Below are 22,826 nucleotides of genomic sequence, written 5' to 3' on the forward strand. Positions count from 1 at the left end.
GGGTGGGGGGTTGGGGGAGGGATGGAATGGGAGGCTGGGATTAGCTGATGGAAACTATTATATATAGAATGGATAAATAACAAGGTCCTACTGTATAGCACCAGGAACAACTATATTCAATATCCTGTGATAAACCATAATGGAAAAGAATATTAAAAAGAATGTATATATATATATATATATATATATACGTATAACTGAATCCCTTTGCTATACACCAGAAACTAACACAACATTGTAAATCAACTATACTTCAGTAAAATAAATTTTGCAAAAAGAAGATACAATGGTTTAGGGACCATTTACTATGTGGAAACTCATAAGGCTTACAGTTTTGAAAGCAGTCCATAGCAATAGGGAACTCTGCAGTATCCAGGCTGCAGAGCAAACTGTGTTGCCACTTTGGCCTCATGCCATAAAAGACACAATACTTTAAATGTAGGTGGGGATGCCTTATGAAGCATGGGCAAACCACATAGTAGAATGGTGACGTAGATCCCTAGAGTTTTAGAGTATAATCATCTATTCTCCATTTGATAAGCAGTTCCTACCTCGCAACTGGGCCCTGGTAGAGACTGACTGCTTGACCATGTGAGTATGAGACCTTACCCGAATGGGGCATTTTGAACTACAGAGCGGAATTCCACTGTCAAATGGAAATGGAGTATACAAGAGCAGGCCTGAAAGGAACAAGTAAATTACATAAGCAGGTGGCTCAGATTCCAGGGCACTTGCTTCTACTGCTTTGCTACCTGTACCTCAACCCACATCTATGGACTCATGGGGAGTTTTACTTAACACAGGAAGGAAAAACTTGGGCCTGCTCTGTACTTGAGTGTCCATGGCGTGGCACTAGCCATCTCCACTCTGGTACAGAACTAAAAAACTGTCGTGACATAAAAGGAGAAACACTGTATGATTCCACTTATATGAGGTACCTAGAATAGTCAAATTCATACAGACAGAAGGTTGAAAAGAAGTTACCAGGAGCTGGAGGGAGGGAACGGAGGAATGGGAGTTAGTGTCTAATGGGGGCAAAGTTTCCGTTGGGGATGATGAAAAAGTTCTGGAGACGGACAGGAGTGAAGGTTGCACAGCAATGTGAATGTACTTAATGCCACAGAACCATACACTTACACATGGTTAAAGTGGTAAGTTTTACGTTATGTATATTTTACCACAATGAAAAACCCAGGAGCAAAAGAAGATCTTCCCAATGTGTGGAACTTTGGTTTACATGAAAGGAGAGATGGCCTTATTCATGGATCTGTACTAATTTATGGATAATGCCTAAAATAGCTGGTCAGAGACAGCTATTTCAACACTGAAAAACTGAGAATAAGATGTCAGTATGGGGGGACTTCCCTGGAGGTCCAGTGGTTAAGACTCCACGCTTCCACTGCAGGGGGCACGGGTTCAATCCCTGGCCAGGGAGCTAAGATCCCACATGCCGCCCCACAGCCAAAAAAAAAAAGTCAGTCTGGACATCTTGGAATGAGCAGCCTGGCAATGTGTATGTAGCCTATGCCACCCCCCAACAAGAAGAATTCAATGAAGAAGTTACCCCTAATAATCAGGTGGCACCTTGGAGGACTGGACCCATTCTCTGGCTGTCAGGTACCTCTGTCCCCAGCCACATCTGCACTTGTGTAATGGAACCATGTACGCAGGGGTCATGGTGGCAGAGATGGAGGCCATGCAGGAATGCAATAACACAAACTTCTCTTCTTCCTCAGAGTTGATCTGGTTACCACCACTGCTGAGCATCCAATGTGCCAACAGCAGAGGCCACCATGAGTCCCCACAAGACATCATTCCCTAGCTGGCCCTTCCTGTTATGTGGGGGGAAGTTGTTTATATGGGATCCCTTTTTTTTTCACAGGGGTCACAATTATTTGTCCTCATTGGAATAGATCCTTACTTTAGATACGATTTTGCCTTCTTTGCCTGCCTTGCTTCTACCAGCATGATATCATGGACTCATAGAATGCCTCATCTATTGCCATGGAATCGCACATTACATCATCTATAACCAAGAAACTGATTTTTCAGCAAAGGCAGTATGGCAATGGCATCATGCCCATGAGTTTTACTCTATGCCCCATCACCCAGAAGCAGATGGCTTGATAGAAAGGTGAGGTCACAGGGTACTAGCTGAGCCAATACCCTGAGAGGTTAGGGCACTGGCCCAGGATACAGTATATGCCTTAAGCCAGCAGCCAATATATGGTGTCATTTCTCTTATAGACAGAATACACCGTCTAAGAACCAACGAATGGAAGTGGGAATGACCTTCCTTCTATTACATATAATAACCCACCTACCAAAGTTTTGCATGCCATCCCTACAACCTTTAGATTGGTGAATTGGAAGGTTTGGGTGGGCAAGGGAGACATACTTCCACCAGTAAACACACAGGCATCTGCCAGTAAATTGGAAGCTAATATTGCTCTCCAACAGAAGAGAAGGTCACTCTACTGGCTGGTGACTGATCCTGATTACCAAGGGGAAAGTGGGTTGCTTCTACAAAACGCGCGTATGGATGACTATGTCTAGATCCCAGGAATCTGTCCAATAGCAAGCCAATGAGAAACCATGGCAAACTGATAAAGATAGGTCCTCAGAAGGAATGAACGTTTGGATCCCTCGCACCCGTTAAAAAAAGTCATGTCGGCCAAGGTGCTCTGAGGGTGGAAGGGAAATATTGCAATGATTATCAAATAATACCTCTTGGCCAGTTACGGGAGCAAGGATTGTGGTTTCTATATTTTATGATAAGGGTTTACTTTTCGCCATTTCTCTTTATGTGAAACAGCACTTAAGTGAAAATAACCAGTGATAGTGGTTAATATTACTGTTTTAGCTCCAAGTGAGACTTTGAATTGACATATTCCCAGATCATACAGAAACTGACAGAACTTTGTGCTTCCTCTGTTTTGTTCCAAATTATGTTCATCCAAATGAAAGAAGAGAATAAATGGAATGTGCTGGTTGTTTTCCAACTGCCTCTCCAGATCCACTCTACCCTCCCCTGCGTGACTCTGCGTCCTGGGAGAATGACCTCTGAGGACTGTGGCACCTGTGCTCCTTTGCCGTCCAGCTGTCAAATGGTTCAGCCACCAGGAGGCATCAGGAGGAATCTAAAGGGCAGAAGGAGAGAGAGACTGGGGTATTTCTTCCTCCCTCCCTCCCTACCATACCACTGGCAGCAACTGTGTTCCTCTACCTGTGGTTAACCTCTCCATTCAGGTAGCCCCTTTCATGACCATGCTCCTGCTGGATTTTGATAACACCTCCAACTCCCCTCATACCTTCAGGCCTCATGGTGGTAACCCTTCCTGCTGTTGACAGTCCCAAGGGCTTTACCGTCCCTTATTGGTTCTCTCAACCCTGCCCGTGTTTCTGTCTGTGGTCCTTTCATTAAACTCTTTTCTGTTAAACTTATTTACTCTTCAGGGCAAGAACTGAACTCATTACTCGTGAAATATGTGTAATTAAGGTATAAATAGCATTCAACAAAATGCACAGATTTTAAGTGTACAGTTTAGTGAGGTTTGAGAAGTGTATACACTCGGGTGACAGCCATCCTCATCAAGATACAGAATGTTCCCATTACATCAGAAGTGTGTTCCCATCTCCTCAAAGGCAACCACGGTATTGTTTCCACCACAGATTATTTCTGCCCCTTTGTGAACTTCATATAAAAATGGAATCATACAGGGACTTCCCTGGCGCTTCCACTGCAGGGGGAGCGGGTTCCATCCCTGGTCAGGGAAGTTCTGCATGCTATGCGGTGTGGCAAAAAAAAAAAAAAAAAAAGAGAGAGAGAGAGAGAGAAAGGAAATCATACAGTATGAACTCTTTTACTAAAGCTTCTTTCACTCATCATATTTTTGAGATTCATCCACGTTATTGAGTGCATCAGTATTTCCTTCCTCTTACTGATGAAGAGTATTCTATTGCATAAACATGACGCCGTTTATTTTTCTGTTCGTTGCTTGATGACATTTGGGTTGCTTCCAGTTTTTAATTATTGGGAATAAAGCTGCTATGAAATTTGGGTATAAATCTTTTTGTGCACATACGTTTTCATTTCTTTTGGATATACACCCAGGAGCGGAATTCTGTGTCTTCAAGGAGGTGTATTTTTAACTTTATATGAAACAGACAAACAGTTCTCTAAAGCAGTTGTACCAAATAAACCTTTAGAGCGTGCTATCTCTCCAAATCAGGACAGGGCAGGACGGGTCTGAATAAAGACAAACTTTAAAATTTCATTAGAATTCGGTAGTAATATCCAATTGACTATTCTGAAAGCGATCGTAGGCACAGCTCCTGAAGGAATCAATGCGTAGTTCCTGAAGGTGCCTTCTGCCCCCTCCCCTCCATTCTCAGCAATAACCAGGCTTTCAAAGGTCCCCTCCAGCCCAGACATGTGAATTCTCACTCCTCAGGTTACCAGCTAGCTGTTGCAAGATGAATAGTTAAGTAAATTAATTTACACTCACATGTGAATGATTGTCAGGCCTTTTAGGGAAGGGGAGTCTCGCTATTCCGTGCGTTTCACTCCTCAGAGTGAGGCTGGCAAGTTAGAGCTTCCTTTTTCGTAAAAATGTTCTTCCTCTACAGGAGGACGCGAGCTGCAAAGTCAAGAGTCAGAGCACAGAGTTAGGCATCAGTTTTTTCACGGTCCTCCCGGAGCGGGGGTGTGTGGGGTGGGTTGGCCTCTCAGACTGCGTCACCCTTTCGCAGAGGGTCCCCAGGCAGGCGGGGGTTCCCTGCAGCGGGCTCTCCGTTCTCCCCGCCTCCACGCGCCCTTCCCCTCTGCCCCGGAGGCACCCAGGGAGCTCGCCGTTCGTTCGGCTCAGCCTCTTTTGGCACCGAGGCCCCCAGGTGCCCAGCACGAAGGCGGAGCCCGGCTACAGCCGCCTCCCCGGCGCCGAGTACTAGACACCCTGGGAGCTCGGGGCCCCAGCGCTGCGGATCTGGCATCCCCAGCCTCCCTGGCTCCCCGCGCTCCTCCCTGTCTGCGCGCCAGGCGCGAAGCCTGCGACGCGCGAACAGAGCACAGCACGCGGAGCCGAGTGGCGTGCGCGGCGCAGTGGCGCGGGCACCCCCGATTGCGGCGCAGCCAGAGCCCGCGCTCCAGCCACCCGCCCATGGACGCCCGGACCATGTCTGCCAAGGGACCCGGCTCCCGCACCCGGCTCTGGGCGGCGGCGCTGCTCCTGCTCGGCCTGCCAGGGCTCTCCGTGCGGGCGGAGGGTGAGTGTCTGGGGAGTGCCCGCGAGGCGGCAGGCCCGGGGTGGCGCGTGGGTTCTCAGTGGGGAAAGTGAAGCTCGCCGGGGCTGCCCCCTCGGACGAGCCCGGAACACTATCAGCCTGGGAGGAAACAAGGAGCGCAGCTGTCCTGCGACCCCGCCTCCCTCTTGCAGCTCACCGAGTCCCCGCGCGCCCAAACGCCCCCACAGGGCCCCTGAACCACTCCTTAATGCACAAGAGAAAGCCTGTGCTTTGGTCCTGCAGGCCCACCTCTAGCTTTCCAAGATCTCCTTGAAAGGTCTTTAAAATGAAATCACGTCTAGGGTGCCCTGGAACCTCCTCTGCCGAGACATAATTCCCCACGTCTATTAAATGTGCTCCGAATGGCAAGGCCAGTGATTACAAGATTCCCTTGGCGTTTTGGCTTGGTCCGGGAAGATCTGAAAGATGAGTGGAAATCAGCTAGGCAAAAGAGAGGAGAGGGTCTTGGGGAGAGGAAATAGCACGTGCAAAGGTCCTGTGAGTCACAGGGGAAATGGGATAAATGATAGAGTGGCTGGAGCGGAAAGTTCAAGGTGAGGCTCTCCTTTGACAAAAAGCTAGACAGGGCTTCTCTGGTGGCGCGGTGGTTAAGAATCCGCCTGCCAATGCAGGGGACAGTGGTTCGAGCCCCAGTCCGGGGAGATCCCACATGTTGTGGAGCAACAAAGACTGTGTGCCACAGCTAGTGAGCCTGCATTCTAGAGCCCGCAGGCCACAACTACTGAAGCCCGCAAGCCTAGAGCCCAGTGTTCTGTGACAAAGAGAATCCACCGCAATGAGAAGCCCGTGCACCACAACAAAGAGTAGCCCAGTAGCCCCCGCTCTCAGCAACTAGAGAAAGCCCACGCATAGCAACGAAGACCCAACACAGCCAAATATAAATAAATGAAATAAATACATTTAAAATATAATAAAAACAAAAAACATTTTTAAAAAGCTAGAGGAAATAGGTAAGGACCAGATTTTTGCGGGTTCTGAGAATTGACCCATCTTTTGTTTGTTTTTTCAACCTGAATTCAGCTTTCAATACTTCCCTAAACTTAGCAGGATCACAGCCTTAGATCAGCTCAGTTTCAAAAAGCTAATTCAGCTGTGTTTTGATTTTGGAACAAAACCCCGTTGACTTGGTGCAGAAGGATCTAAAAGAAAAGAAGCTAGCATGTTCCCACATCCATGAGGGGTTACTAGTAAATCCAAGCTTGGGACAAATTAGATTGATGAAGGAGAAAAACCCTCAGCTGATTTAGGATGCTTTGTATATTTTAAAATGTCATCGCTATTTAGCAAACAATATTGGGTGCAGAGAGAAGATTTGACAATAAGAAGCATGATGGTTAGGGAAAGGAGAAAGCAAGGGAAAAACCTCCAGATAGTAGCTTAGAATTTTGGGTTCTCTTTGTCCTAAGTGCCAGCTTGTAGAACTCTTTCCTCCTAATTAAGGATGACTGTCTTATTTCTCCATATGCTCAGAGAGAGTGTTAGAGGGGAAAACACTGTTAACTTTAAAGGCTCCTAGTGATCACTGTTAATTTTTAATTGAGATAAAATTCATGTAAAATTTACTATTTTAAAATGCACGATCCAAGTGTTTTTAGTACAGTCATCAACCATCACCACTCTCTCATATCTGAAAATTTTCATCACCCAAAAAGAAATCCCATACCTAGTAGCCGCCAATCCACTGTTAATTCTTTTTTTTTTAATTCACTTATTTATTTATTTTTTGGCTGCACTGGGTCTTCGTTGATGTGTGAGGGCTTCCTCTAGTTGAGGCTAGTGGGGGCTACTTCGTCGTTGAGGTGCACAGGCTTCTCATTGCGGTGGCTTCTCTTTGTCGCGGAGCACTGGGCTCTAGGCGCACGGGCTTCAGTAGTAGTGGCACTCAGGCTCAGCAGTTGTGGCTCGCAGGCTCTAGAGCGCGGGCTCAGTAGTTGTGGCTCACGGGCTTAGCTGCTCCGCAGCATGCAGGATCTTCCCGGACCAGGGCTCGAACCCGTGTCCCCTACACTGGCAGGCAGATTCTTAACCACTGCACCACCAGGGAAGTCCCTGTTAATTCTTTACTGTAGTACTTTTTGGCCTGACATTGAGTCATGAAAATTAAGCTGATTTTAAAGAATGCAAGTAGAATAAATTGGAGCTAGTATTAACCTTTGAACAATGTATACTATTGTACCAATTTTAATTCCTTTTAAAGAAATATCTCTGCAACCCATGAGGCTTTAGAGTTTCACCCCACTATAACTGCTGAAGTGGAATGCCAGATGGATATGGATCAATATTTTATGTCTATCTGGCTTGATGTGGGTCATAGAAAATTTAAGACAGAAATATCGTTGGATAAGGAGAAAGTAACGACAGCACCAGGCATATTTTCTTGTTAACACTTGGCCAGAAGTGCCTCCGTTTCTCCCTTCTCCTTTCCTTCTCCCTTCTTCCGCAATGGAGAACTATAGGTAAATTTGCTTTCAAGAAACTCCATTTGCTGAGCTCCAACTTTTATAATAGAGCCATTGAAGAATTAGAACCTATTTATGAAAGGATTCTTTTCTTTACTAAATATATGCTTAACTACCACTTTTCACATTTAGGTATTTATGTGCTACAGTGATGGAAGGAGGAAGAAGAAATGTGCAACTAAACTGATGTGTTAAGACATTTGAAGAGAGAATTTGGAGTTATTAAAAATTCCATAGACTTATTCAAAAATAAGTCAAACTCAAATGAAAAACATTTAGTTTTACATTGGACTAATTAGATGTGTATCTTATACATAAAAAAGACCTGCTACTGTAATTTTAAAACACTTTTGAAACAGAAAAATCTTCGCATTAACTGAATGCAAATTAACTGTGTTTGGGTAAAGACTGCAGGAAAAGATTCATTAATTCAACAGATAATTTGAGTGTCTACCATATACTAGGTACTGTCCTTGCTGTTGAGGATAGAGCAGTGAGGAGAAACAGGTCCTTGCTATCAGGGAGCTTAAACTCCAATGGGGGAGAGAGTCATTAAGCAAATAATTATATGAATGAAATGTGAACTTGCGATTTTGATAAGTGATAAGATTAAAGGACGGAGGTATTATGAGGGCATATATTAGGAGATTTTTGACTTGGCATAGGAGGATCTGAAAGATAAGAATTAACTAGGCAAAGGGGGGAAGAAAGAGGATCTGGATAGAGAATAACATGTACAGAGAAACTATGAGTGGCAGAGAAAGTGGGACATGTGTTAAGAAACAGAGTGACTGGAGCCCAGAGTCCAAGGTAGAAGTAGTTTGAGATGATGCTGGGGAAACTGATATGGGGCCAAGTTTTATTTTAATCCAAAAAAGAGAGACTGATCAGGTTTGCATTTTGAGAAGCTCACCCTGAGAGTAGGAAGAATGGATGGCACTAGGGCAAGATTGGATGTGGAGAGACCATGTAGGGTGCTATTTCACTTGTGCAGGTGAGAGAGGGTGGGGGTGGAGAGGAGGATGGGATGAATGGAAAGGGTCTGGACTGAAAAGAAAAATGTGAGTCATCCATGTCAAGATGGCCTTTGAAACCATGTGTGTAAATGGAATCCTAGGGAAAAGTTTTACAATGAGAAGAGATGACCTACTTAATTTCTGCACAGGTTTTTGTCACTTAAGTAAAAATGTTTTACTGCAACCTTGCTGAACTGTTCTAGTAGTTTTTTTAGTGGATTTCTTAGGATTTTCTATATGCAAGATCACGTCATTTGCAAATATAGCTTTACTTCTTTCCAATCTGGATGGCTTTTATTTCATCTTCTTGCCTACTTGCCTTGGAGAGAACTGCCAGTACAATGTTGAACAGAAGTGGCAAGAGCAGACATCCTCGATCTTAGGGGAAGGTATTCAGTCTTTCACCACCAAGTGTGATGTTAGCTGTGGAATTTTTGTAGATGCTCTTTATCAGGTTGAAGATACTCCCCTCCCTTCTTAGTTTGTTGAACGTTTTTTTATCATGAAAGGGTACTGAATTTTGTCAAGTGCCTTTCTGCATCTATTGAGATGATCATGTAGTTTTTGTCCTTTATTCTACTGATAAGTTGTATTATATTAATTGATTTTGGGATATAAACCAACCTTGTATTCCTGGGATAGATCCCACTTGGTCATGGTATATAATTTTTTTTTTTATGCTGCTGGATTTAGTTTGCTAGTATTTTTGTTGAGGACTTTTCTGTCTATATTTATAAGAGATAATGGCCTGTAGTTTTCTTTTCTTGCGGTGTCTTTTGTCTGGTTTTGGCATTAGGGCAATTGTGGCCTCATAGAAAAAGCTGGGAGGTGTTGTTCCCTCCTGTTCTATTTTTTAGATGAGTTTATAGAGAATTGTTATCAAGTTCTTTTTAGCTATTTGGTAGAATTCATCAGTGAAGCCATCTGAACATGTGCTTTTCTTTGTGGGTAATTTTCAATTACTAATTCAATCTCTTTACTTGTTAAACGTCTATTCAGATTTTCTATTTCTTCTTGAGTCAATTTCAGTAGTTTGTGTCTTTTTAGGAATTTTTTCATTTCATACGAGTTACCTAATTTTTGGCATACAGTTATTTGGGGGTTTTGGGGGGGATTTTTGGCCATGCCGTGTGGCATGTGGGATCCTAGTTCCCCAACCAGGGATGGAACCTGCGTCCCCTGCACCGGAAGCACGGAGTCCCAACCACTGGACAGCCAGGGAAGTCTGGCATACAGTTGCGTATAGTAGTCCTTTATAATCTTTGTATTTCCATACGGTTGGAGTAATAACTGCCCTCTCATTCCTGTTTTAGTAATTCAAGTCTTCTTTTTTTTTCTTGGTCATTTTAGCTAAATGTTTGTCAATTCTGTTGACCTTCCCAAAAACCAACTTTTGGTTTTACTGATTTTCTTTATTGTTTTTCCTTCTCTATTTCATTAATTTTTGCTTTAATTCTTATTATTTCCTTCTTCTGCTTGCTTTGGGTTTAGTTTGCTCTTCTTTTCCAGTGTTTTCCAACAGGTCAGGATTTTTTTTTTTACATTTTTATTGGAGTATAATTGCTTTACAATGGTGTGTTAGTTTCTGCTTTATAACAAAGTGAATCAGTTATACATATACGTATATCCCCATATCTCTTCCCTCTTGCATCTCCCTCCCTCCCAACCTCCCTATCCCACCCTTCTAACTGGTCACAAAGCACCGAGCTGATCTCCCTGTGCTACGCGACTGCTTCCCACTAGCTATCTATTTCACATTTGGTAGTGTATATATGTCCATATATACACTACTACTCTCTCACTTTGTCCCAGCTTACCCTTCCCCCTCCCCGTGTCCTCAAGTCCATTCTCTAGTAGGTCTGCATCTTTATTCCCATCTTGCCCCTAGGTTCTTCATGACCTTTTTTTTTTTTTTAGATTCCATATATATGTGTTAGCATACGGTATTTGTTTTTCTCTTTCTGACTTACTTCACTCTGTATGACAGACTCTAGGTCCATCCACCTCACTACAAATAACTCAATTTCGTTTCTTTTTATGGCTGAGTAATATTCCATTGTATATATGTGCCACATCTTCTTTATCGATTCATTGTTGATAGACACTTAGGTTGCTTCCATGTCCTGGCTATTGTAAATACAGCTGCAGTGAACATTGTGGTACATGACTCTTTTTGAATTATGGTTTTCTCAGAGTATATGCCCAGTAGTGGGATTGCTGGGTCATATGGTAGTTCTATTTTTAGTTTTTTAAGGAGCCTCCATACTGTTCTCCATAGTGGCTGTATCAATTTACATTCCCACCAACAGTGTATGAGGGTTCCCTTTTCTCCACACCCTCTCCAGCATTTATTGGTTGTAGATTTTTTGATGATGGCCATTCTGACTGGTGTGATAGGATTTTTATCTGAGATAATTTTTCTTATTTTAATGTGGGCATTTATAGTTATAAATTCCCCTCTATGCAGTGTATTAACTGCATCCCATAAGGTTTAGCATGTTTTGCCTTCATTCATCTCAAAATATTTTCTAATTTTGTGATTTCTCCTTGTCTCATCAGTTATTTAGAAGTGCTTGGTTTCATTTCTATTTATTTATGAATTTCCCAATTTATTTATGTTATTAATTTCTAATTCTACCCCATAGTAATTAGAGAAAATACTTTGTACAATTATAATCCTTTTAAATTTATTATGGCTTATTTTATTGCCTAGCATATGGTCTACCCTGAAGAATGTTCCACGCGCACTTGAGAAGAATGTGTATTCTGCTGCTGTTGGGTGCCATTTTATACAATCAATGTTCACTTTTATTTAACTGTGTATTGATTTTTTTCCCCCTTTCCATTCCATCTTGCCTCTCAAATAATTTTCTTTCTGCCTGAAATACTTCTTTTACTATTTCCTACAAGGAGGATCTGGTGGTGGCAAACCACCTTGATTTTGGCTTATCTGAAAAAATACATTTGTTTCATCTTTGTTCTTTGAAATATATTTTCAGCGAGTATAGAATTCTAAATTTGCAGCTATTTTTTGCTAGTAATTGTATTCTTGCTTCCATTGCTATTGTTTTAGAAGACAGCAGCCAAACTGCTGCTACTTTGAAAGTATTCTCTCCCTTCTCTCTATCTGCTTTGATAATATTTTCTTTGTCTTTACCATTTTGCAGCATCACTGGTATATATATATACTTATAGATATTTTTCATATTGGGATTTGTTGTTGAACTTATCCAATCTATGTATTGGAATATTTATCATTTCTATAAAATTCACAGGCATTTTGTCTTCAGATATCACTTCCACCTCAGTTTTTTCTCTCCTCTCTGGGAATTCTGATTAAAGTATATGTTAAGCCTTATTCTTGGGACTTCCCTGGTGGTGCAGTGGTTAAGAATCCACCTGCCAATGCAGGGGACACGGGTTTGAGCCCTGATCTGGGAAGATTCCACATGCTGCAGAGCAACTAAGCCCATGCGTCACACTGCTGAGCCTGTGCTCTACAGCCCACAAGCCTCAACTGCTGAGCCCACGTGCCACAACTACTGAAACCCATGCGCCTAGAGCCCGTCTCCACAACAAGAGAAGCTACTGCAATGAGAAGCCCATGCACTGCAACAAAGAGTAGCTCCTGCTTGCCACAATTAGAGAAAGCCCACACGCAGCAACAAAGACCCAACGTGGCCAAAATTTAATTAATTTTTAAAAAATCCTTATTCTTTCCTTCATGTCTCTTTATTATCTTAATATTTTCCATCTTTTCTTGCTTCTTTACTACATTTTGGATGATGTCTTCTGATTTCTTTTTTTTTTTAATATTTACTTATTTGGTTGTACTGGGTCTTAGTTGAGGCAAGTGGGCTCCTTAGTTGCAGCAGGTGGGCTCCTTAGTTGCAGCTCACAAGTTGCGGCTTGCCAGCTCCTTAGTTGCAGCACATGGGCTCCTTAGTTGTGGCATGTGAACTCTTAGCTGCGGCATGCATGTGGGATCTAGTTCCCTGACCAGTGATCGAACCTGGGCCCCCTGCATAGAGAGCATGGAGCCTTAACCACTGTACCACCAGGGAAGTCCCCTTCTGCTTTCTTTTTCAAGATTAAGTTCTTTGTTTAAACGTGTCTGATATTCAGCCAAAAATATTTATTGCATTTTAAATTTATCATTGTATTTTTAATTTCTAGAAGTCCTATTTTGTGCTTTTCTCAGATCAGCTAAGCACTTTTTATCATTTCCTATTCTTTGCAGATATTTTCAAATTTGTCTTTTATTTCTTTAAATATAGTAATCATGACTGTTCTACAATCTGTGCCTGTTAATACCAGTATTGGACTTATTTTTAGGTCAGTTTCTGCTACATGTGGTATCTGTTGCTTCTCACTCATGGTGCCTTGTTTCCTTGTACACTTCACTGTTTTTTACTTCGGTGGTCATAGCCTTTGAATAAGTATTTGTATGGGATCTCCTGAAGCATAAAATGAAGGGGTTTTTTTCTCCAGAGAGGAGTTAGTTACAATTTTTCCTATCAGGTGTCTGAATAAATGTCAGTCTCAGGCCACTTTAAGCTAAATCCATGGCTTGAAGTGTCTTAGACATAAATTTTTGTTAGAACTACAATTCCAAATCAGGATTAGCACTTGGCCTCCTAGCACCAAGACAGCTCATCCAACAGTTCTTGAGAATAAGGGAAGGGGATATTTTTTATCCTTGTTCACTCTTATCTTGAGACTATATATATGTATACCGTGTCTTCTTTACCCATTCATCTGTTGATGGACACTGAGGATGTTTCCATGTCTTGGCAATTGTAAATAATGCTGCTAAACATCTTTTTAAAAGGAAGATTTGAAGGGCTTATCCAGATAAACATGCGAGAACAGGCAGTTAAATTTTTTTTTAAGTTAACAGGTAAAAATAGATTCAAACACCAGTGTAACTGTCATCACAGTCCAGGGACAAATGCAGTGAGGTAGTTGCTGCACTTGTATCTTTAGGCAAGTGGGAAACTACAGTTCTGATGGGCATCTACCAGAGGGTGAGTTTGCTGAGACTAAATTCCCGTGGATCCTAGAGTCAGCCTGTGTCCATGCTTGTCCTCACACAGGGAAGCTCTTTGTGCTGGAGTCTCAGAATGGCTCTCAGGGCCTGGAACTAGAGGCCGCTCGGCTTTCCTGCAAGAGCAGAGGCGCTCACCTGGTGTCTGCGGACGAGCTGCGGAAGGTGGTGCGGGACTGTGCCTTCTCCGTGTGCACCACGGGCTGGCTGGCGGACGGCAGCCTGGGGTAAGTCAGGCCACCTGGGGGCTCTCCTGCCAACTCACCCCACCTTGCCATCAGGGCTGATACGGGGCTCAATAGAGGTGCCAGGATAGACAGAGTGCAATGGGCTGTGGCTTCCAGTATATTCTTATTTTGAGTTAAATATAAAAACAAAATGTTAAACAAAATATAAAAACAAAAATGTTAATAAAAACATTTTTCTGGAGTTCTGTCACAGTTTTTTCCTCTTTGTTATTCTGAATTTCCTTTTAAGTTACAAAAGAAAAAAATGCTTGTAAAAATTTCAAATAATACAGATATATATAAAGTGCAAAGTGAGTTTCTCTCTTCTTCCCCACCTCAGAGGTAATGACTCTTAACTATTTGATATATATTCCTTATCTCTTTTTCTCTGTGGATATTCATCTGCATCCATAGGAAGAGGAAGATGGTATTGAGGTTTTAAAATATAACCACGAGGGACTTCCCTGGCGGTCCAGTGGTTAAGACTCCGCGCTTCCACTGCAGGGGGCACGGGTTCGATCCCTGGTCAGAGAACTAAGATCCTACATGCCCTGTGGCGTGGCCAAATAAATAAAAGTTGAGAGTCATCAGATCAATTTAAAAAAATGATAAATTTAAATAAATTTTAAAAAATAAAATAAAATATGGCCACAAATTCTTTCACATTGCTCCCATTGAGAAGTGGGGTTTATGTCCACTCCCTATGAATCAGGGACAGCATAGTACTGCCTCGACCAGTAGAATACAGCAGGAGTGATACTGTGTGACTTCTGAGGGTAGGTCGGAAAAACCCATGGTCAGATTTCCGGGGACACTTACTTTTGAGATGCTATCTATGAAGACCTAGGAAGCCCAGGCCACATGGAAATGCCTTATGTATGTACTCTCACCAATAGCCCCAACTGATGTCCCAGCCGATAGCCAGCATTAACTACCAGAAATGTGAGTGCAGATGCCTCCAGGTGATTCTAGCCCCCAGCTATTGACCTAGGCAGCCTGTGAGTCTTTCCAGCTCAGCCTTAGACATTACAGAGCAGAGACAAGCCTTTCCCATTGTGCCCTATCTGAATTCCTGACCCATGGAATCCTTGTGGAGAAGTAATTCTGTGGCCAGCTAGGAGAAAACATCCCATTAGTGATGTTAACTACTCCATTAGTCATAAACAGAGAAGGCAGGAGCCACTCCACGTTTTCCTTCATGCCACAGGAATGTGAAAGAACAAATGGGCTCCAAAAACTACTTTGCTTGATAACGACCCTGAAGGTGTCTGGCTGGGAGATGGCCATAGAAAACACATGCAACCATGTTGATTCACATCTCCAAAGGTGCCACATGTAAAGGCAGCAATTGAATAGAGAACAAATGAGGTTACTTCCAAAGCTTTTCAGTGAATCTGCAATTGTAGCCCTCTCTGCTTTATATTTCACATCCAAGTTCCTAAATAGACAAAATATGTCCCACGTATGCATGTTTCCATAACGTAGTCAAGTGTGGATATTTTTCATAACTCTGTCACTATCATTATATCAGATAACCAGGGTATTCTAAAGACTCTAAAGAGCCAGCTTGGAGCCAGGCTTAGGTCTCCCAGGCATTACAAATTGAAACTGAGTCATTGGAAAGGTTTATCCTCTCTGGGTTTCCTGTAAGGTGTTAAGACATGTTAGTGGATCTCTAACTTGCTTAGATGCTATTTTTGTTGTTGTTGTTGGCCACACCGCACAGCTTATGGGATCTCAGTTCCCTGACCAGGGATGGAACCCCAGCCCTCAGTAGTAAGAGCGTGGAGTCCTAACCACTGAACCACCAGGGAATTCCCTTAGACGCTATTTCTTTAAAGTAAACACACTTACTTGATATATTTACTACATGACATTAAAATAGTGTTCCATGTTAATGTTTCTGGAACCAAGAAGTATCCGACCATTAGTATGGACATTTCACTGTGCATCTTTCCTGCACAGCTATCTCCCCTCCCCACCAAAAACTAATTATTAAATGCATGGCGCATCTTGCAATTGATGGCATAGTAGCTACATAGATCTGATCTGTATCTCCATGACTTTATATTCAGTACATACATATATCTAGAAGATGGAGATCTAGAATGGTGAATCTAGAATTCGGGGCTATTTGTCTTCTGGGAGCTTTTACAGATTTCATAAAGCGTGTTTGAAAAGCTGAGAAGCGACTTATATAGCCTCATAGGACTAGGAGAACAGAGATTTGAATTCAGGTTTTATGTATGTGGGGGCCAAGGGAATCCTTTTGCTTAGGGTTGGAACACTGAAGGGCTGTACCCTAGGAGTCATAGTAAACTGGAACAAGTACACAGGCCCTCAAAGGAGCTGCAGCATAGTGTCGAATCCTCTGAAGCCATGAGTTTGGATTGAGATGATACTAGAGTTGCAGTGTTCCAGATAGGTAGCAGAACTGATTTTAAAAATCTTCTCTGGAGGAAAATAATATTATCCTAGACAATTTATTTCCACAAACTATTTTAGCAAATATAGGATCTGTCAAGCAAAATAAAATAACCAGTCACATAAGGAGACAAGGCAACAAGATAAAAATAGCCAATAGAAACTCTAGATGTTAACACTGGTAGATGCAAACTTTAAAAGAACTCTTTAAAATGGTCAAAGATACAAAAGACAAAAAGGAGAATTTTGGCAGAAGATTGAAAAGTATAAAAATAACCAAATGAAAACTCTAGAAATGAAAAATACAGTAGCTGAAATTAAGAACTTAATGGATGGATCTAACAGCTGATTTTAAGAGTCAAAGAGAAAATTAATGAACTGGAAGGTATTTCAGAGGAAGATGTCCAGAATAAAGAACAGAAGAAAAAAGGATGAAAATATAGAAGAAAGGGTACAAGGCAAAGAAGATGCATGTAACTGGAATTCCAAAAGGAGAAGAGAAAGAAGACAAAGCAAAAGCAATATGAGACTTAGCTACAACCGTGGAAAAACATCCACGCACAGATTCAAGAAGCCCTACAAAGCCCGAGTAGGATACATAAAATAATTTCACGACTTGGAACGACATGGTAAAACTGTTAAAAATCAAATATGAAGAAAAACTATTAAAAGTAATAATAAGAAAGAGTACCTTCAAAGGAGCAACAATAAACTGACAGTGAAAGCCCCAAGACTACTGAATGAGGCCCTCAAAGTGCTGAAAGGTAATTACTGCCAACCTAGAATTCTATACCCAGCGAAAATATCTTCCAAGAATAAAGGTAAAATAAAGAATTTTCAGACAGACAAAAGGTGAGAGAATTCATCATACATGATCTGCACTAAAAAAAAACCCAACACTGAAGGGTGTTCTTCAGGCAGGAGGAAAATAATTGCAGGTGGATGGCTGGAGATGCCAAAAGGGATGAGTGGAAAAAGTAAATATGAGGGTGAATTGGAATTATGTACAGATGGTCCCTGACTTACGGTAGTTCAACTTACAATTTTTTCTAACTTTATGATGGTGCAAAAACATTATGCATTCAACAGAAACTGTTCTTCAAATTGTGAATTTTGATCTCTTCCCAGGTTAGTGATATACTGTCTGATACTCTCTCATGATGCTGGGCAGTGAAGTAAGCTGCAGCCCCCAGGCAGCCATGTGATCATGAGAGTAAACAACTGATACACTTATAACCATTCTGTACCAAGACAACCATTCTGCTTTTTCACTTTCAGTACAGCATTGAATAAATTACATGAGATATTCAATGCTTTATTGTAAAATAGACTTTGTGCTAGATGATTTTACCCAGCTGTAGGCTAAAGTAAGTGTTTTGAGCATATTTAAGGTAGGCTAGGCTAAGCTCTGATGTTCAGTAGGTTTTGTGTGTTATATGCATTTTTGACTTACCATATTTTCAACCTACAATGAGCTTTTGGAGATATAACCCTGCTGTAAGTTGAGGAAGATCTATAATTATATAAAGCAGTAACAGTAATACTAAACACTAAAAAATGGTATATCAGTCAGGAAGTGTTTTAAGTATGTTAATACATAGTATTTTAAATTGTGTTGTTAGGAAAGAGAGTAAAAGTAACATTAGGGCTTCCCTGGTGGCGCAGTGGTTGAGAGTCTGCCTGCCGATTCAGGGGACACGGGTTCATGCCCCGGTCCGGGAAGATCCCACATGCCGCGGAGCAGCTGGGCCCGTGAGCCATGGCCGCTGAGCCTGTGCGTCCGGAGCCTGTGCTCCACAACGGGAGAGGCCACAACAGTGAGAGGCCCATGTACCGCAAAAAAAAAAGTTAACATTAAATTTTAATAAGTCAAGGAAGAGTGTTATAACCTCTGTGGTAACCACTAAAAGAATAGTAAAAGAACATATAACTTCCAAACCAATACAGAAGAAAAAGAGATTGCCAAAAAGGAATTCAAACAATCAAAATATGGGAAAGAAAAGAGAGGAAGAAAGGAAGAAGAATGGGCAGAACTAATAGAAATATGGCAGATTTAAATTCAAAGAGATGTTATTAAATTAAGCAGATGTGATGCTCTAATTAGAAAACAAGGACCATCAGGTGGATTTTTTAAAGTTCTACTATTTGCTGTTTACAAAAGATATCCTTAAATCATGGGGCAAAAATAAATTATAATGGAAAGTCACATATATGTAGAAATGAATGATACTAAAATATAACATACTCAAACTCATGGGATACCACTAGTGCTATACCTGGAGGAAAATGTAAAGTGTTAAATGCTTGTGTTAGAAAAGCAAAGAGGCTGAAGGTTCATGAACCAATGATCCATCTTAAGAAATCCGAAAATAACAGCAAAACAAACCCCCCAAAAAGAAGAGAACTAATAAAGAGAAGACAATTTTATGAAATAAAAACCAAGCATATACTAAAAGAGATCAACAATGTATTGCCCCTTAATCTTTAATTGATCTATGTGACCTCAACTCAAGCACCACCTATAACTTCCTGCTTTTAGACTTCTGGGGAGAGTATTGATACTTTATCATATGGTACTTTCAGCCAAAACTCCTGAATCAGGAAAACCTCTGCTGATTCAGAGCTGACAGCAGAAAAGAATTCTTTCCCAGTTTTGGTTAGTTCTCCTAACCCAGTGTCTTCTTTGTCTGTTTTAGGACAACCATGTGTAGCAAGGGGAGTGGTGAACAGCAAATCATGAGAGCTGTCGATGTGCAAATTGAAAGCAACCCAGTTCCTGGTGGCACATACAATGCCCTGTGTATTAAGGATGAAGGTCAGTGCCAGAGCCTTTGTAAAGGTTTCAGAGGGTGTGCTCGTGGGGGCTGACCTCTTAGGTTGTGTCCTAGAAACTGACCTTAAGATGAGGATTCACTGAACATCATGAATCAAGAAGACTTCCAAAGAAAAGCCAACACGGCAGTGGGGACGTGGACAGGGAAAGGAAGGGGGAAGGCAATGGTGCAGCACTAAGCAAAGTCCACAGTGGCCGTGAGGCGGGGGGGTAACTTTGGCTCAATCCTGCAGGGAATCTCTGGAGACAGTGACCACAGGTCACCACGGTTTCCTGATCAGGGGTGAGAGAACAGGGGTATTGATACCACTGAACTTGTCAGTCATTGTTTAAGGGCTGCTTCAGGGAGATATAAATTCCCAGACTCTTCTGGTTTTCAGTGTGCTCAGACAAAGGGTTATGATAGCTGAGTCACCCTCCAACAAAGATGCACAGATGATCACCCAGAGCCCCTGTGCGTGGGAATGGTAAAGGGATCTCGGAGATACGGGCAGACCCCTGACAGCATGTGCTGCAGCTGCTGATACCACTTACCCTTTGGTCTGTCTTCATGGTGGAAATTTTTCTAAAAAGAAAAAAAATCCTTTTTTTCCTGAAAGGAAATTTATAGGATTTAGGAAACTGCTCCTAGAAAGAAAAATACAGCTTCCTTCTGGGAAATCAGCTGAGTGGTGAGGAGAAAACCATAAGGGAGTGTCCAGGGCAGCGTTTCATGTGCACTGGAAAAAGTACACCTTCGTTATCAGAAATATATGCTGCTGAAAGGGAATGTCCGTGAAAATGGGGAGAAAGCGAGCTGCTTACTCATCAGTCATAGAAATCAGCACAGGAACTGCCAGGCTGCACACTGGTCTCATCTGGGAAGTTTTAAGAACTACTGATACCTGGGTGCCAGCCCTAGAGATTCGGATATAAATGTTCTGGACATTGGGTTTTTTTTAAGCTGCTCAGTGACTATAACATGTAGCCCAGTTTGAGAATTAGCTCTCTAATGCAGAGTTTCCCAAAGCTCTCTGATGATGAGAAATACCAGATGAACTTATTAGAAATGCAAACCCTCAGGCTACATCCCAGAGGCACCAAATCCCAATCTCCAGGGAAGGGGTCAGAGGAGTTGGTAAATCAAAGAGCCACAGTGAACCCCACAGCCCTGGCTGGTGCTTGTTAGATGTTTATTGGCGGTAGGCTTCTCTGCTGCCATGACATCTCCCTCTAGGAAGGGTTCTACATTTGCTGACTGCAGTCAAGCAACTGAAAGATGTGGCCATGGAAAGCCCTGGGGAGAACAACATCCATGGTTTGTTTTTTAAAAAAAACACATAAGTAAATGAAAACGATCCTTTGAATCTCAAACATAGGAAAGGTTCAGATCCCTGAGGGAGACAGGACAGAGCCAGAGGAAAACCAGCATGACCTTCTTTCTTTAGTGATCTCAAATGGATATGTGGAGCTTCTGAGTCTGATCTCTTTCCTCCCATGAACAAGAGGTAGCAGCTAGCTTTTGCTGTGTAACATACCACCCCCAAATGCAGTGGCTTAAAACAACTGTTTGTTTAGTTCACTATTTTGGGGAAAGGGGAAAAATTTGTGTTATTCTTCTGGCCTCGGCTGGGCTCATTCACGAGTCCGCAGTCAGCTGCTGGGTAGGGGCCTTGCTTCTGGGTGTTGGCTGGATGTTGACTGGGGTGATGGGTAGGGGGCAGGCACTGAGCCATGTGTTCCTCATCATACAACAGGAGATCCTGGGCTTTCCACCTCACAGGCTTCAAACAGGTTGTTGTGTATGCAAGTGTGTGCCCCTTTGCCCACAACTGTAGTGCATGAAGCCAGAGGTTGGAAACATCTGTTCACATCCTATAGGGCACCAAGTTTAAAACCATGACAGTGACCCCAAAACTGAGTTATTGCCAAACCAATAAGATGTGCCTCCTGATATACTGCACTCAGAGGAGCACAACTTCAGCTCAGTAGTATTCCTGCCAAAAATGTGCAACCTGAATCTAACCATGAGGAAGCTTTAGCCAAACTCAAGTTGAGAAACATCGTACAAAATGACTGGCCTATACTCTTTTAAAAATGTCAAGGAGGGCTTCCCTGGTGGTGCAGTGGTAAGAATCCGCTTGCCAGTGCAGGGGACAAAGGTTTGAGCCCTGGTCCGGGAAGATCCCTCATGCCGTGAAGCAACTAAGCCCGCGCACCACAACTACTGAGCCTGCACTCTAGAGCCCGCGAGCCACAGCTACTGAAGCCCGTGCGCCTAGAGTCCATGCTCCACAGCAAGAGAAGCCACCACAATGAGAAGCCTGCATACCATAAGGAAGAATAGCCCCCACTCACCGCAACTAGAGAAAGCCTGCCTGCAGCAACGAAGACCCAATGCAGTCAAAAATAAATTAAATTTAAAAAAGGAAAGAGAAAGAGGGAATTCACTGGCTGTCCAATGGTTAGGACTCCGCAATTCCACTGCAGGGGGCAAGTGCGATCCCTGGTTGGGGAACTAAGATCCTGTAAGCCTCGTGGTGCAGCCAAAAAAAAAAAAAAAAAAGACAAAGAAAGGCAAGGCAACTGTTTTGGATTAAAATAGACTAAAAAGACTTGACAACTAAATGTAATTTGTGATCCTAGATTGTATTTTGGACCAGGAGAAAACAGCTATAATTGATGAAATCTAAATATGGATTTGAATTAGATAATAGTAATGTATCAATGCTTCAATTCCCTGATTTTGCTAACTACTACAGTTATGTAAGACAATATCCTTGTTCTTGGAAATATATACCAAGGTTCTTAGGGACAAAGTGACATCATATCTACGACTCATTCTCAAGTGGTTCAGAAAGGAATTACAGGGACTTCCCTGGTGGTCCAGTGGTTAAGAATCCACCTTCTAATGCAGGGGACATGGGTTTGATCCCTGGTTGGGGAACTAAGATCCCACATGCCGTGGGACAACTAAGCCCACACACTGCAGCTAGAGAAGCCCGTGTGCTGCAATGAAGAGCCTGTGTGTTGCAATGAAGCAAAGACCCAGAGCAGACAAAATTAAAAAAAAAAAAAAAGAATTATAGATATACATATTCATATATGTATACATACACATATGTGTTTATGTACGATATATATTTTCTATATATATATATACATATCTATATCTATCTAGAGAGAGAAAATGGTAAAGCAAATGGGGCAAAATGAACACACATTAGTAAATCTGGATAAAGGGTTTATGGGAGTTCCTTATTTTTTTAATTTTTCTGTAACTCTGAAATTATATGAAAATGAAAATTTCCCCCCAAATGATCTACATACTCCTCCCAAAACAACAACAACAACAGGAAAGCACAAAACAAAACAAAGCAAAAACAAAAACATGAAGCAAATCCATGATGCCTATCAGCTTATGTAAGGACTGATGCCATTTTAGCAAGTGAGCCCTGTGTGGGTGTCTTTGAGTCAAAGCGCTCAAGAGCCCCGCATCCAGGGCAATTTGCCTGAGCCTAGCTTGCCCCCCTCCCC

General features: G+C 42.2%; 1 protein-coding gene across 1 annotated transcript in view; it reads left to right on the forward strand.

Annotated features, from left to right (window-relative positions):
* The first annotated feature begins 3,267 nt into the window (after positions 1 to 3,267).
* The window catches only part of SUSD5 (sushi domain containing 5), a 37,028-nt gene continuing 17,469 nt past the window's right edge, over positions 3,268 to 22,826 (forward strand). The window contains exons 1-4 of the mRNA XM_065885935.1: positions 3,268 to 3,328; positions 4,753 to 5,265; positions 13,876 to 14,053; positions 19,174 to 19,292. Of these exons, the coding sequence (XP_065742007.1) occupies positions 3,268 to 3,328; positions 4,753 to 5,265; positions 13,876 to 14,053; positions 19,174 to 19,292 (871 nt within the window). The remainder of the gene's footprint in view (positions 3,329 to 4,752; positions 5,266 to 13,875; positions 14,054 to 19,173; positions 19,293 to 22,826) is intronic.

The sequence above is a fragment of the Phocoena phocoena genome, chromosome 10 (assembly GCF_963924675.1).
Source record: "Phocoena phocoena chromosome 10, mPhoPho1.1, whole genome shotgun sequence".
Lineage (NCBI taxonomy): Eukaryota > Metazoa > Chordata > Mammalia > Artiodactyla > Phocoenidae > Phocoena > Phocoena phocoena.